General features: G+C 37.5%; 1 protein-coding gene across 7 annotated transcripts in view; it reads left to right on the forward strand.

The window, feature by feature from the left end:
- Positions 1-13,469, forward strand: part of klc1a (kinesin light chain 1a) — a 115,011-nt gene extending 101,542 nt beyond the window's left edge. For 3 of the 7 annotated variants that reach the window (XM_063047876.1, XM_063047884.1, XM_063047890.1), the window contains 2 exons: positions 813-879; positions 10,432-13,469. In XM_063047876.1, coding sequence (XP_062903946.1) covers positions 813-879; positions 10,432-10,518 — 154 coding nt within the window. In that variant the 3' untranslated portion in view covers positions 10,519-13,469. Of the gene's footprint in view, positions 1-42; positions 772-812; positions 880-10,431 lie in introns of those variants that run through there. The other 4 variants (XM_063047900.1, XM_063047927.1, XM_063047909.1 and 1 more) reach the window with 4 other exon arrangements.
- The last annotated feature ends 2,496 nt before the right edge of the window (positions 13,470-15,965 follow it).

The raw sequence follows: 15,965 nt of genomic DNA on the forward strand, positions 1-15,965 counted from the left end.
TTGAGTGTTTTTTTTAAAGTTCTCTTGGATCATTTGTTGCAGTAAGAAGAGCAAAATCATTTTACTGGGATAGAAAGAGGAAAAATAATAATTATTTTATTTGAAGAACCTTTTCAGTCTTCTAGATCATGGAATATTTAATGATATTTGGCCCTGACTGTATTCCTGTCTCAGGAAAATCTTGAGGTATTTTGAAGCAAAGAAGTATTGCTAAGGTATGTATACATGTACAAACAAGGCTTGGCAAAAAATATCACATAATTTTGAAGCAGTGTTTTCAAAAATACTATGTTACTAGGACTGAGGAGGACAATCTGGAATTTTTAAGATGCATTGTGGGTATCAAGAATACTACTAATTTTGAATGTTAGTCTGTTGTGAAATATTTGGGTAAAGGTATTCAGCACTTCATTTGAGCTTGATTGCTACAATGGTGCTTGAGCTTTTAATTTTGAAATCTCTGTGGTTGACATTGGCTACAAAATGTATTTGGGTTATAGTTCCAAGACATTGGCTAAATGATAAGACTAAATTAAAATAGACATCTGTTCTACTACTTAATTTCAAGCAGAAATTTATCATAAGATCAAGTCCTCAGTTGTGATACAATGCAAATAGTATATATTTTAAAGATGACTTCTTCCTTTTTGAGAAGAAAAAAACCTTGACTTCAAATTTTACCAAGATAAACATTTTATTAAGTGAGGATAGAAGAAAATAATATGCTGTAAGATCTGTGTGCTTTCTCTTTGAGCTTTAGTTTGCAGTAATTCTGATTGGTTTAACCTTGCATGTCACTGTCATGGTTGCAGCATGAAACGTGCCAACTCTTTGAATGTACTTAACACAGGGCTCAAGGCTTCTGAAGATTTTTTCCAAGTAAGCCTTATGTATTTCTTTTACCATCTAGTATCGATGGCAATGTCTGAGCTGAAAAATCCTAGAATTTTTTTCAATTTTAATTAGACTTGTATTGATGTCAGCTAATTGCATTTGTATCTATTACATTTTTTTTCTAGCTTCAGATAAGACACTGCTACTCTAATCAAATTGTCTATTTCTGTTGTGTCTTAACTCTATTAGACCTTGCAAAGAATGCTGCAGTGATTTAGGGCTTAGTAAATCAATGGTATAATATTGACATTTCCACAATGCTCTCTAAGAAATGTTTCAAACTTTTGCATTTTTATGTATTTAAGAATATGGCATGGATTTAATCCTGAATGCTCTGAGCCTGTACCAACTTCAGCATTCTGTACTATGTAACATTTCTAAACTAACTATTTAAATTAAGTATTGTATACTGTAGATATGTAAACTTTACTAATTGCTTGCTTACCTGTGGGATACATTATAAACAATAACAGTCTTTATTAACCAGAATATTTTCCTTTTGCTTATGGTTTACTGCATAGACGCATATTGGTCCTCTCTAATCGTTGTGTATTAACATATTCGTGAGCATGAGCTGCTGAAAATTTTCCAGCTGAATACTAATTTTACTACTTGCTTCGTGTTGCCTAAAAAGCATAAAAACTTGAGGCAAAACAAATGCACTTTATGCTAATAATTGGCAAGGAATACTGACCATTGTTAGGGAAGCATTAATGATGTGCACAGCATTGTCAACAATCTGTAGTATTCTGAGATAACATCTTAAAACGAGTCATTATGGAAAATTAATTAATAATTTGAGGCAAATAGGTTAACTTGTTATTTCTAGCCCAGACAAATGGATAAGGTAGTAGGAATTAAGCAAAAAGAATCAGAATTAGAATCAGGTTTATTATCACTGACATAGGTCATGAAATTTGTTGTTTCATGGCAGCATTACAGTATAAGAGAAAGAATACTATAAATTATAATTTCAAAAATTAATAGGGCAAAAGAAGAATAGTGAGGTAGTGTTCATGGACCATTCAGAACTCTGATGGCAGGGGGGAAGAAGCTGTTCCTAAAACGTTGAGTGTGTATCTTCAGCCCCTGTACCATCTTCCTAATGGTAGTAATGAGAAGGGGGCATGTCCCAAGAGAGTCCTTAATGAGACATTACCTTTCGAAGATGCCCTCGATGATGGGGAGGCTTGTGTCCGTATTGGAGCTGGCTGTGTTTCCAAGCCTCTGCAGCCTCTTTCGATCTTGTGTATTGTAGCCTCCATATTAGGTGGTGATGTAGCCTGAATACACTCAATTGTACATCAGTAGAAATTTGCTGGAGTGTTTGGTGACATACCAAATCTCCTTGGATGCCTAATGAAATGTGTGTGCTGGTGGTGAAGTGGTATCCACACCTGGACTTTGAATCCGGGACCTCTTGTTCTAAATCTGGCTGGCACTTTGTACACTTTCCATCTGTGCTGGGTTGAGCATTGAGCTAAAGAAACGGCAAGGTTGCTGCCCGATTCACCTGACAAGGCTTGGGGAGGAACTCCGAATGAAATAGAGCTGCTGGCATGCCTTCTTTGTGAATGCATCAATATGTTCGGCCCAGTACTGAAACATTACTACTACTACTACCACCACCACTACTACCACGTCGACTCAGGCCTAGGGGGCTGGCGTTGGGCACGATGACAGACTCTCCACTTCTCCCTCTCCCACATCAGTGTGTTCAGTTCATCTACATTAGCCACGCCGCTGTCTTCTAGGAGCGTGTTGACCATAGTCTTGTGAGGGCGCCCATGGTTCATCCTCCCGTGTTTGGGCTCCCATATGATGACTAGGCTGGCAGGTAGCTCAGGGTGGCGTAGACAGTTCCCCGCTAGTTGCAGTCTTCTCGCCTCGATTTTAGTGGAGAGCATCTGAAACATTGATGCCCAGGAATTGAAGCTGTTCACCTTTCCACTACTGACTCTTTAATGAGGACTGGTATGTGTTTGAATTGCTGATTATCCCCTATTTCTCAACTGCTACAACCCCAGTGGAACTGTACAAGGGGTACAAACTGCATGGGGTACAAACTACAATGGGTACAACTTCAAAAACTGGTTTTTGCATGAAAGTCAGGGTTTGATTTTTGAAGACTTTTAAAATTGATCATCCTCTATTAGTGTATTTTATAATGTCTGCTATACATTTTGCACTAGGTGTCATCATTTTTGAATTGGATAGCTTCAAGCAGCAATTCAACTCTAGTTTATTGGCAAGCCCAAATGACTCAATGCTCTAAATATTGAATGATAAAGCAAAAGACTGTGGATGATGGAAAATAGAGGATACTGAAAATAACAGATTAGGTCGCATCTGTGGGAGAAGGGGAAGAGTGAAATAGAAAATAAACATTTTAGATCATCAGAACAAGGGAAAAATATACTTATGATGTAGAGATAAAGGAGAAGGATAAAGAATACCAAAGGAAAATATGTGAGCCGAGTAAATTAAAAAAAAAACAGGTTAGGGTGTAAAGTGGAAAAGGTTAATAAACATAGGTTGATCTAGAGAAGTTGATGGAAGTTAATCATAATTTTAAATTACTGAAGGAAAGTTAGCAATTGTTGGGATTGTTCATTTACTGAAATTGGTGAACTTGAGTTTGGTCCAGAAGAGCACAATATGTCTGAAGTTGGGGGATGTCTCCTAATCTTGCATTGAGCTTTATTGGAACAGAGGGGTCAGAGTGGCTCAGGGTCATACTATTGGACAGAGCAGAAATGTCTAATAACGCATTTGACTGATTTGCATTTGATATCTTAAATATAAAGGGAATGCCCTTTTGGACAGTAAGAATGTATAATAAATTGAAAGAAATAAAAGTCCCCCCAGTGCGGATTCACCTATTAAGTGTGTTTAGAAACCTGGGCAGTAAGAAGATGTGAGGTAAATTATTTACTTGGTTCAATACCAATTCTAATCCAGAAATGCCCATTTTGAATGGATTCTGCACTTCTGTTTCCACCAATGGAATTTCCATTGGTTTCTGTGAACATCTTCATTTTGTTCCTCTATTTCTCTTGACTTTAGTCACATAGCTATAAAAACTTGCTTTCATAGCAACCCATGTACTATCAAAGCCTAAGTCAAAAGACAAAGTAAATTAATTATCAAAGCATGTAGTATTTCTTGCAGGCATTTAAAAGGTAGATACTACAGAATCTATTCAAAAAACATACAGAAACAAAGACTGACAAACAACCTGTGTGCAAAAGAAGACAAACTGCAAATTAAAAAAAAAAATTACTGAGAGTATGAGTTGCAAAAATCCTTGAAAGTGAGTCTGTAGGTCATAGAATCAGTCCATAGTTATGGTCAGTGAAGTTAACCATGTCAGTTCAGGAGCCTAATGGTTGTAGAGTAATAATTGCTCCTGAATCTGGTGGTGTGAGACCTAAGGTACCTGTACCTCCTACCCAATGATAGTAGGAAGAAGAAAGTGTAGCCTGGGTAGTGGAGATTTTATGAATGTTTTTCCAGATTGGACACCTTTGACCAAGGGTATGCTGCAGGTGCACCATGGTTTATAATCTGTATTATGCATGCAAGCAGTTGGCATGGTTAGTAAGTTTGCAGAGGTGGCATAGTGACCAGTGAAGAAGGCAATGAGCAGTTATGATTCTTGCAATCTAGAATATCTGGGGAAATGGGCTAGGAAATGGCAGTAGAATTTAATTGACAAATGCAAAGTATTGCATTTTGTTAAGCTAAAACAAGGGATGTACAGTAAATGGCAGTACCCCAGAGAGTTGTAGAACAGAGAGACATAGGGGTTACAAGTACATAGTTTCCTAAAAGTGGCAATGTTGTCACAAGTATAATTGGCCAACTACATCCAGGCAGCACCAAAAGTTGAAATTGAACCCGGGTCACTGATAGTACAACAGCTGTACTAACAAGCACCACTGTGCTGCCCAAATGTAAAATGTTAGATCTGTTTCTGTTTTTACCAGTAGATGCTGCCTAACATGCTGAGTATTTAAGGATTTTTCTGCTTTCATTTCAGATTTCCACCATTTATAGAACCTTGCTTTCATAATTAGAACTGGGTGACTTTCAGGAGAAGGAAGAAAAACACACAGCCAGTGCAGACCACATTAGATACTGTTGAGGTGAATGACCTACGGGGGTGGAGCCACCGTGACTGGGTCTCTAGCACAGAGCCTGGTGCTCAGAACAGCGTAGAGGTGAAGAGGACTGTTGATAGGAGATTCCATAGTCAGATGAACAGAAGTGAGATTCTGTGGGCGCAATAGAGACATCCAGATGTTATGTTGACTCCCAGGTTCCCGTGTCAATGATGTCTCAGGTCAGGTCCATGGCATTATCAAGGGGGAGAGTGAGCATCTAGAAATTCACCCTTATTGGTGCATATTGGCACCAATAACATAGGTAGACAAAGTGAGGAGGTCCTGAAAAGAGATTTTAGGAAGCTGGATAGAAAGATGATAATTATTACCTCTAGGGTAGTAATCACTGAATTGTTGCCTGTGCCATGCGCCGGTGAGGTTAAAAATAGTATGATTTGACAGGTGAATATGTGGCTGAGGAACTGGTGCAGATTTATGGATCATTGGGATCTCTTCTGGGGAAGGCATAACCTGTGCAATAGAGACTGGTTACACCTGAACCCGAGGGGACCAATATCCTTAAAGACAGGTTTGCTATAGTTGTTCAGGAGGATTTAAACTAATTTAGCAGGGGGATAGGTACCAGAGGATGAGGTAGTTGGTTTACCAACAGAGGCTGTGTGTAGTGAGACTCCAAGCAAGGAGATGCTGATGATAGAACAAAATTGCAGTTAACAGGATGAGCTGCAGTGTAAAAGGCTGATAAAATCAAAAGGGTGAATATAGGACTGAAGGTGTTGTATTTGAATGTGCACAGTATACGGCATAAGGTTGATGAACTTGTAGCACAGTTGCAGATGGGTATTTATGATGTGGGCATTACTGTATCATGTCTGAAAGAAGATTATAGCTGGGAGCTTAATGTCCAAGGATACACATTGTTTCAAAAGGACAAGCAGGAAGGCAGAGGGGGTGGTGTGGCTCTGATGGTTAAAAAGTGAAATCAAATCATTAGAAAGCAGTGACATAGAGTCAGAAGGTGTTGAATCATTGTTGGTATAGATAAGGAACTGCAGGAGTTACATACAGAACCCCCAAACAGTAGTAAGGATGTCTACAAATTACAACGGGAGATAGAAAATGCATGCCAAAAGGGGAATGTTACAATAGTCATGGGGGATTTCAATATGCAGGTAGATTGCTGGATCCTAAGCAGGGGTTTTTCTAGAATGCCTATGAATTTACTTTTTAGAGCAGCTTGTGTTTGAACCCACTAGGGGATCTTCTATTCTGCATTAGTGTTGTATAATGAACCAGAATTGATTAGAGAGCTGAAGGTAAAAGAACCCTCAGGGGAAAGTGATCATAATATGATCGAATTCACCCTGGGATTTGAGAAGGAGAAGCTAATGTCAGATGTATCAATATTACAGTGGAGTAAAGGGAATGACAGAGGCATGAGAAAGGAGTTGGACAAAATTGATTGGAAAAGAACACTGGCAGGGATGACGGCAGAGCACCAATGGCTGGAATTTCTGGAAGCAATTCGGAAGGCACAGGATATGTACATCCCAAAGAGGAAGGAGTATTGTAAAGGCAAGATGACACAACTGTGGCTAACAAGAGAAGTCTTAAGTTGACTTAAAAGCCAAAGAGAGGGGATATAATAAAGCAAAAATTAGTGGGAAGTTAGAGGATTGGTAAGCTTTTAAAAACCGATAGAAGGCAACTAAAGTCATTAAGAAGGAAAAGATGGAATATGAAAGTAAGCTAGCTAATAATAAAGAGCTTAACAAAAGTTTCTTCAGATACATAGTGTAAAAGAGGTGAGAGTGGATTTCAGACCACTGGAAAACAATGCTGGAGAGGTTGTACTAGGGAACTGAACCAAGTATTTTGCATCAGTCTTCACTGTGGAAGACAGTAGCAGTATGCTGGAAGTTCGAGAGTGTTAGGTCAGAAGTGTATGAAGGTGCCATTACTGGGGAGAAGGTTCTTGGGAAACTGAAAGGTCTGAAGGTAGCTAAGTCACCTGGACCACATCCCAGTGTTCTGAAAGAAGTGCCTGAAGAGATTGTGAAGGCATTAGTAATGATCTTTCAAGAATCACGAGGTTCTGGAATGGTTCTGGAGGAATGAAAAATTGCAAATGTCACCCCACTCTTCAAGAAGGGAGAGAAGTAAGGACATTATAGGGCATTTAGTCTGACCTCAGTGAATGGGAAGATGTGGGAATTGGTAAGGATGTGGTCTCAGGATACTTGGAGGCCTGTGATAAAATAGGCCATGGTCAGCATGGTTTCCTCAAGGGAAAATCTTGCCTGACAGTTCTGTTGGAATTCTTTGAAGAAATAACAAGGAGGATGGACAAAGGAGAGTCAGTGAATGTTGTGTACTTGGATTTTCAGGAGGCCTCTGACAAGATGTCACACATGGCTGCTTAACAAGCTATGAGCCCATGGTATTACAGGAAAGATGCTAGTATGGATAAAGCAGTGGCTGACTGGCAGAAGGCAAAGAGTGGGAATAAAGCGAGCCCGTTCTGATTGGCTGCCGATGACTAGTAGTGTTCCACAGGGGTCTGTGTTGGGGCTGCTTCTTTTTACATTACATGTCAATGACTTGGTTGGCGGAATTGATAGCTCAATTGCCAAGTTTGCGGACAATACAAAGATAGGTGGAGGGGCAGGTAGTTTTGAGGAAGTAGAGAGGCTACAGAAGGGCAGACAGATTAAGAGAATGGGTAAAGAAGTGGCGGTTGGAATACGGTGTCGGGAAGTGTATGGCCATACACTTTGGTAGAATAAAAGGGAATTTCTTTAGCCAGAGACTGGTGACATCTGTGGAATTCATTGCCACAGGCAGCTGTGGAGGCCAAGTCTTTACTTATAGTTAGGGCAGAAGTTGATAGATTCTTTATTGATGATGGCATGAAGCAATACGGGAAGAAGGCCCGTAAGACAGTTCTATTGTTAAAACACTTGTTCTTCCACAGATGCTGCCTGACCTCCTGAATTCCTCCAGTAGTTTGATAAGTTTTTAGCTGTATTTCATCAAGAAGATAGAAATAATAAGAAAGAAAACTTCCACTGTGTAGTTGAGCAGGGGAAAGATTACTGTCTGAAGGCCTATACTAAACTTGCAAATTTTATAATGTTGCCTTCTAATAAATGAGGTGCTATTCATTTAAGATTGATATTTTGGAATGATCTGAATGTTTGTATCTGTGAGTAGAATTTAATGAATTTGAAAGTAATAATTCAAAGTTGTAAATTGTTTGAGAGCTTTCAGGCAAAGAGAAAAGAAACAATGGATAGTACACAATTAACAAGAATATTTCAATTACCAAATACAGTGGTTTGGATGTTAATTGGGCCATTGGTTAATCGGTGCAGCCAGTTATTTGAGACAACTCATAAACAACAAAAACTAATCAAGAAAATAGCCAGGGTTCCCTTTGCTTATTTGGGACACTAACTAGCGTCAGTTGTATGTGCTTGCATGGCCGTTAGTCACAGCAATGTGCTTTGAGCGTATAGTTTTTAAATAGCGTGAGTTGCTTGTGCTTCTGTTCAAAAAAACAATTTTTGTCACTGATAGTTGGCAAGAATTAAGCGGTAAGACAATTCAGAATTGTTTTGCTCAGTGAGGTGTCAAGTATTCAGGCTTGGAGATACCGGAAACAGCTGGGAGTGAATTGAAACTATTTCACTACTTCAAGTTAGCAACTACAAAGAATTATCAATAATCATCTAGAATGTTGCAATGAAATTGAAGATTTTCATTTGAGGATTTGGAGAATGCAATCGTCAACAGCGTTGTGTAAAGGCATTCCATTCTCTGCAGTAGGTGTCTGTGTTGATTTTGTTTACTTACAGTCAAAAAAATGCGATGTGGCTGAATTCTTGACAAGTATTAGGAGCTAATACACATTTTTATAGTATTGCAGTAATATGAAATTTGTATTTCATTTAAATACATAATTTGTTACTCAGTTTCTTTTTTTATATATGATTTTAACAATTTCCATGAAACTTCAGCTAATTGAGCCAAAATGTACTAGTCCTGATGTGTCCCAGTTAACCAGAATCCACTATATTTTAAAAAAGTTTTGGTCTGTTCTTATGAAATTAATGCTGCATTACAGTTTCCATGGCTCTAAGCTTGGGACAAAACAGAATCAATTATACTTACAGAAGCTAATTAAATTGGAACTTTTATAAGCTCATGGTATTGATAGTTTGTTCATGCTATTTTCTCTTGTTCCATCAACAGCTTTTTAAAAAAATTAAAGTAGAATTAAAGTTGACCATATTGTTTTGAAACATTTATTTTATGATATAAATAGTTATTCCACAGGTGGTTAAGCAATTGGTGTTTTGAGTTATGTGCTTTGATTAAAATTTTATGCACATTGTTTTCTTTCATTGGTGGCCATTGTAATGCTTAATTGTACAATAGTGATAATCTTATGTTAAACATTTGTGCTTCCTCTTAATCTTCATTTCACAGGTGTAGACATTAAGACATTGGAGCAGAATTGAGCCGAGCCTGCTTCATAATTCAATTGTTGCTGTTTTATTTTTCCCTCTCCCATTTTCCTGCCTTCTACCTTTAACACTCTTACTAAACAAGAACCCATCAACCTCTGCTTTAAATATATCAAATATCTTGGCCTCTACAGCCATCTGTGGCAATGAATTCCACAGATTCTTCAGTCTGTGGCGTGAGAAATTTCTTCTCTTCTCAGTTCCAAAGGGGTGTCCATCAAATTCTAAGGCTGTGGCTTCTGGTTCTAGACTCTATAACTACTGGAAATATCTTCTGCATGTCCACATGTCCACTCTATCCAAGCCTTTCAACATTCAGTAGATTTCGATGAGATTCCTCCCCCCCCCCACCACCCCCATTCTTCTGAACTCCAGTGAGTACAGGCCCAGACCCAACAAATGCTTCACATAAATTTTCTGTGGATCCTCTCCAACCATTCCAGATTATCTGCTGTGTTCAGAGTACTGCTTTACTCCATCTTGTATTCTATATAAGTAATGTGTAAAGTTATGGTAACAATCACTCTTGTTAATCATTGTCAGTTCTTAATGCTTAAAATATACCCATTCTACATTAAACTTTGAAAATACAGAAATTATTTGTAGTCATGATTGGAATGCCAAGAGATGCCACGTGATTTGCAATCACTTAATGGGCAAAAATTAAAACAAAACTAAGACAATCCTCAAATACTTATAGCATTAAGTTACTTGCATTGCAAAATCTTGTCTGAAAATGTACTTTAATGTCGTAAGCATAAATCTTTTGAGAATATTGACAGTATCTTTATTAAGGAAATTCTGGGTAGTGAACTTACTGATTTACTTTTTAATATCCTACTAAATCTTGCTAATTTATTTTTCTTGATTTTAAACTGCAGCGAAATAATCGTCTAACAGAATCCAGAAATTTGAGTGCCAGTCATGATGACCTGATGCATTGTGGATCACAAATTGGCACAAACTAGACTCTTCATGTAAAAGAACAAGAAATCCTCATTGCTACAATTCCATATAAGCTTTTCAATATTAAGGCCTTCATTTATTATCCTTTATAAATGATTTGCAGTAAACTTCAAGCATTGTATCCAAATATGAAATGTGTGTTCCAATTAGTTTTTTACTATTTGATAAAATATGTAAGTTACTACAATGCGAATAGTATCAATAGAATTTGATTTTTAGAACTAAAATGCCACAGCTGAGCTGGTTTTAGATAATATGGATAGAAATTGCCTTTATTAGATCTGTACAGTTAAATTTATCCTTAAAGTAGGATTCCCTGGAACAATTTCTACTAACAATTCTTGGTAAAGGCCACTTTATATTTTAACATCAGATGTGACTTATCCATACCAGATGCCTAACGTTTTCATCAGATAATTTAATAATGTTGCTTCAGATAGTGTAAAGATTGACAGATCAATAACAAACCTTAAATTTTAGTAAAATGCAAATATGTTGGGGTACTTGTATAATCTGCAGTACTCTCGACTATACTAGTAACTTGCACTATATTTTCCTAAAGTCATATAGAAGAAAGATGCTGCTAATATGTGTGGAAGCCACTTTCATCATAAGGTTGCTTTTCTAATACTGCTGTCAGCTGTTTGACATGAGAATTCTACAAAATTAGTCATTTAACAAAATATAGCAAATAGTGGGGTAAAACTTGTTCTCTGTTGCCTTCAATAAGCATGGGAAGGAGGTAATGTTGTGACATATGGGTTGTACTCAGCTTAAATTAGTCCTGTTGAACTGAAATGACAAAGTTTGAGTACAGCATGTGCACGCTGCAATGTCAATTTGTTAATGAGGCAACTAAGGACCAATTTCTACTCCTTTATGCCTGGCTGTGAAGTTAAAATTAATCAATTATTGCATATTAAGATCTGAATGCTACTTTGGATTAAAATTAAATTAATTTTTGTCCTATCCATAGAACTGGATTTGTACAGGCTTCCTTTAAAATAGTGTTCTATTAAAAGAATAATCATTTGAAATTACAGATTATTATATGGACATGCAAATTCAGTCTTTACCAGTAAAACTGCAGGAGCAGTTTAGATTATGTGAACATACAGGTTGGGTACCTCTTATCTCAAATGCTTGGGGCCGGAAAAGTTTAAGATTTTGGATTTTTTTGGAATTTGGAATATATAATAAGATAACCATCATTTCCGACTCTGAATTTATGTACTATTGGTAAGCAGTCTTTGTCTTGCACTTGTTCATTAATAGTAAAAATTACCTTGTACCATTAATATAATGTGTGCAGGATAACAAAAGCAGCAGAGCAATATTGGGAAAATATCTGAAACATGTCAACAACAGTCTTTCAGTCTCCACTTATGATGCAGTGTTTTGTTTAAAAGGTTACAATACACTCTTTATATTTTACTTTTTTAAAGTTTTATGTAAAGTATGAAAACAATCAGCATTGGTGTTAGAGTTTCATCAGCAATGGTCTTGGCAAACACTAATGAATTTCCCTGCTGCTACATGATCAGCAGATGCTTTATCAGTACATCTTTAAATATTGAATACCACGCCTTTCCTTAAACTTCCACAACCAGCCTGCTGAATATTCATATTACCTCCAATTTTCAGTTTGTTGTGATAAATCTTTGCTTATTTCAATGATCAGCATACAATTAAGCAGCTATGTTCACTCCAACACTGCCAAATCCACTCTTTCACACAATTGAGATCTTCATTTTTCACTTTATGCGGTTTTTCTATTTTTCATTAATTTCTGTTCATTACATATGTGATGTCACTTCTCAGAACTGTGTGGTGCGCAGAGACCTGCGCTTTACTTGGGAACCTTCATAGCGGCTTGTAGAATTTTCCATTTGTGATGTCATGTTGGCACTCAAAAAAAATTGGATTTTTAGATAAGGAGTACTCAACCTGTATTTCAGTTTGGAAATTACGGCCTTTTGGGTTAACCATCTTTCATTGATTCATTATCTTGCACCTGTTCCCTTTGTAAATCATTTTGTTATGTTTAGGCAGTACCTGGAGTACTACTTGTTTGCTTTTAATTGTGACTTTTATAGTGTTTTATCTCTCTTGTATTTTCTATTTGTACATTAACAGAAATTATTTGCACATTGTAAAACAAATGCTAAAATAGGATTGCAAATGAAAATTGAAATCATGATAGTTTACAGAAATTGATGGTCAAAAGGTATATATGGATTAATTCCATTAAAAGGTTTACGTGTGGTTCTGCAAGCACTCGAGTTGTTGATATAACAATGATTGCATCAGCTCTTAAGAACGTGTTCAAAATCTCATTTTGGTAACTGTATTCGGAACAGGAAAAATGTAAAAAATATTGAACAAGGCTACTAAAAGCCTTGTAGCAAGATGAAAAATATTATATTAGCAAGTCCCAGCCTTGCCCCTTAAGCTTTTATTCTATTTCAGCCTCTTAATTTAAAAAAGCATTACCTAATGTAATGCATTAACATTGTTATCCATGCATAATTGCCGTGATACTGTTACAAGACTACTCTGAGCATGAACAGTGATTTCTGCAGTTGTAGATTTTAGTATTCGAAGAGTGATTTTAATAAGCTTCAAAGAAGAGTTTGCATACAGTAAACAGGTTTTTAGTTGTATATTGCACTTTTTACTAGGGCAAGTCGGTGTAGTCATGATGTTGCATGTAATGTTTTAATACAGTTTACCTGTGTAATGTTCTACATGTCAATGAGTAAGATCATTCAGACAAGAATATAGTGTATTAGTGTCCTCAGTTTATTTTAGAACTTAAGATATGTACATTTATGTTGGATATATGTCACATGTTACAATATTTATGTTCAAAGTATATGGAACATTTTTGGTGAGAAAATAAATGTAATTTTAAAGTCATTTTAAATAAAATACAAGTACAAAAGCTACTAAAAGCGAACTGTCTAAAGTTAATAGCTCATTTCATTTGGATTTTCCATTATTCCAACTTCAGGTCATGCAACCAAGCTGCCTACTTGAGCTACTGTAGTCCCTTTGTCTGTGTTTGGTCAACATCTCTCTAAACTCTTCCTATCCATGTACCTGTCAACATTTTATTTTAAATGTTGCAATTGTTCTTGCTCTTACACTTTCTGAAAGCTTGTTCCACATACACATCACCCTATCTAGGAAAAAGTTGCTGTTTTGTCCTCTTAAAATGTTTCCCCTCACTTTTAATCTATGGCCTTCAGCTTTAGATTAAGACCACTTCGGGGAGGAGAGGGTGTTTGGGGGGAAGCTCTCATCTATTCTTGTAACTCAAGCCCTTAAGAACTGCATAATGTCCTTATGAATCTTTTCTGCACTCAAAACAGCGTAATATTATCCTTCCTAAAGCTTGACAAATAGAACTGCACAATATACACAAGTGGTCTCACCAACATCCTCTACAGTTGTAACATAAATTCCCAACTCCTGTACTCAGTGACCAGTGAATGCGAGCATGCCAGATGCCTGCATCACCACCTTGTCTACTTATATCACCACAGTTGGGGAACTATGTACGTGTTACCCTAGGTCCCTATGTTCAGTAACACTCCAGAACCCTGCAATGTACTGTGCAAGTTCTGCCCTGGTTTAATTTCCCAACAACAATTACACCCTTATCCAAGTTAAATGCTATTTTTTTCTTGCCAGTATCCCCTTTGTTCTAGATCCTGCTATAATCTTAAATAACAACATTCACCTTCCCACTGAGCTCCCAGGGGTTCCTTATGGGGGTTTCTTGACCAGAACCCACTCACCTGGAATCAAGGTGTGTCCTCTTCCTATGGACCGGTCCAAACAGCAGAAACCTGTTGAGAAACAGACTAAACAGCTTGTGTTAGTTTTACACAATAATCAACAAAGCTATCTGACATAACATGTATATCAGAATCTCTGAGATTGAGAGCTCCCAGTAGTGACACAGGTTGCTCCATCACCACTTCAAATGCACTCAATTTTGGTTTCTTGTTGAGATTAGCCTAAGGCTGCATAAAGCCAAAGGAAGAGCTATAAGCCATGGTTTGCCTTCCTCATCATCAGCCATTGCTTGATGATTCTTTCAACTGACTCTGGAGGATGTGGGCAATGAAAAAGCCATCTTTATTCATCAGCTGACATAATTCTTGACAAACATTTTGAGTGAAAGATGTTCCTTGGTCAGAGTCAATGTGGCATAGCAATCCCCACCTAGGAATATAATTCTTAATCAGAGTTTTGCCATCCTCTGTGGCCGTAGCTTTCTTTGCCAGGATGGCTTCCACCCACCTTCAAAATTTGTCCACTATTACAAACACTTCTGAATATCCTTGGCACTTCAGTAAAGTAATGTAATCCACTTGTAGTGGTAAAAATGGAGCAGGAGTACTTAGTTGAGGTGGCTTCTTCATTGATCGGCAGTTTTGTTTCCTGGCATTTCATACATCTCTCAACTGTTCGTCGAGCTGGCATCCTGAGCTTTGGACTCCACCGCCATGGGCAGTTTGCTGTTGAGGTTGTTGTTGACCTTATGGTGAAATTGATTTCTTATGCCAACAAGCTCTGGCTCAATGCCCTTTTCTACCTCATAATTTGCATATCCAATTCTGCTTGTTCTGTTGGTCAGCAGGTGGAGACTGTTGACCAATTTGTGCCAATCTTACTTAAATGTCGAATCCCACTCCGCTTGTTAAGCAGCTTGAATCAGCTCACTATAGGAAACAGCAGTTCCACTCCTATTCGTTTTGGCAATATCTGGTTTCAAACCAAAGAATGAAAGTCAACTTGAGAAGTTGATATATAGTGTCTTCGAAATTATCTTCGTTTATTCCTCGAACTCTTGCATAACTGAGGCAAACTGTTCTATAGCAGGTTTCATATTCAGAAACATCCTCTGAAGGCTTTTGTTTGTAATCAATCCATTTTCTTCCGATCAATCTGGTTAGGGGCTTGTCCCTCCAGCTATGCCTTAATCATTTCCCAACCAACCAGTAAATTCTGTTTATCCTCTCCTATACAATCTTCAACTTGCCCTGTCAACTGGTTTATTTGCTGAGTTGTTAGCATAGAAACATAGAAAATAGGTGCAGGAGTAGGCCATTTGGCCCTTCGAACCTGCACCGCCATTCAGTATGATCATGGCTGATCATCCAACTCAGAACCCTGTACCAGCCTTCTCTCCATACCCCTGATCCCTTTAGCCACAAGGGCCATAGTAGCCTTTTAAATTTAGTAAATTTAGCTAAAACTTGAATGCCATCATAGGGATGCAATTTATATATTTCTTAATTCATTGAAGTTGAGCCCAAGTCCTTAAGCTTGCTTTTTTAGGATGTGGAACTTCACTGGGCCATTTGTCAATTTTTTCCAGATCTGGTGGTTGATGACATACCTCCTGTTTCTTTTCATACTCTCCATCATCAGTGTA

The sequence above is a fragment of the Mobula hypostoma genome, chromosome 1 (assembly GCF_963921235.1).
Source record: "Mobula hypostoma chromosome 1, sMobHyp1.1, whole genome shotgun sequence".
Lineage (NCBI taxonomy): Eukaryota > Metazoa > Chordata > Chondrichthyes > Myliobatiformes > Myliobatidae > Mobula > Mobula hypostoma.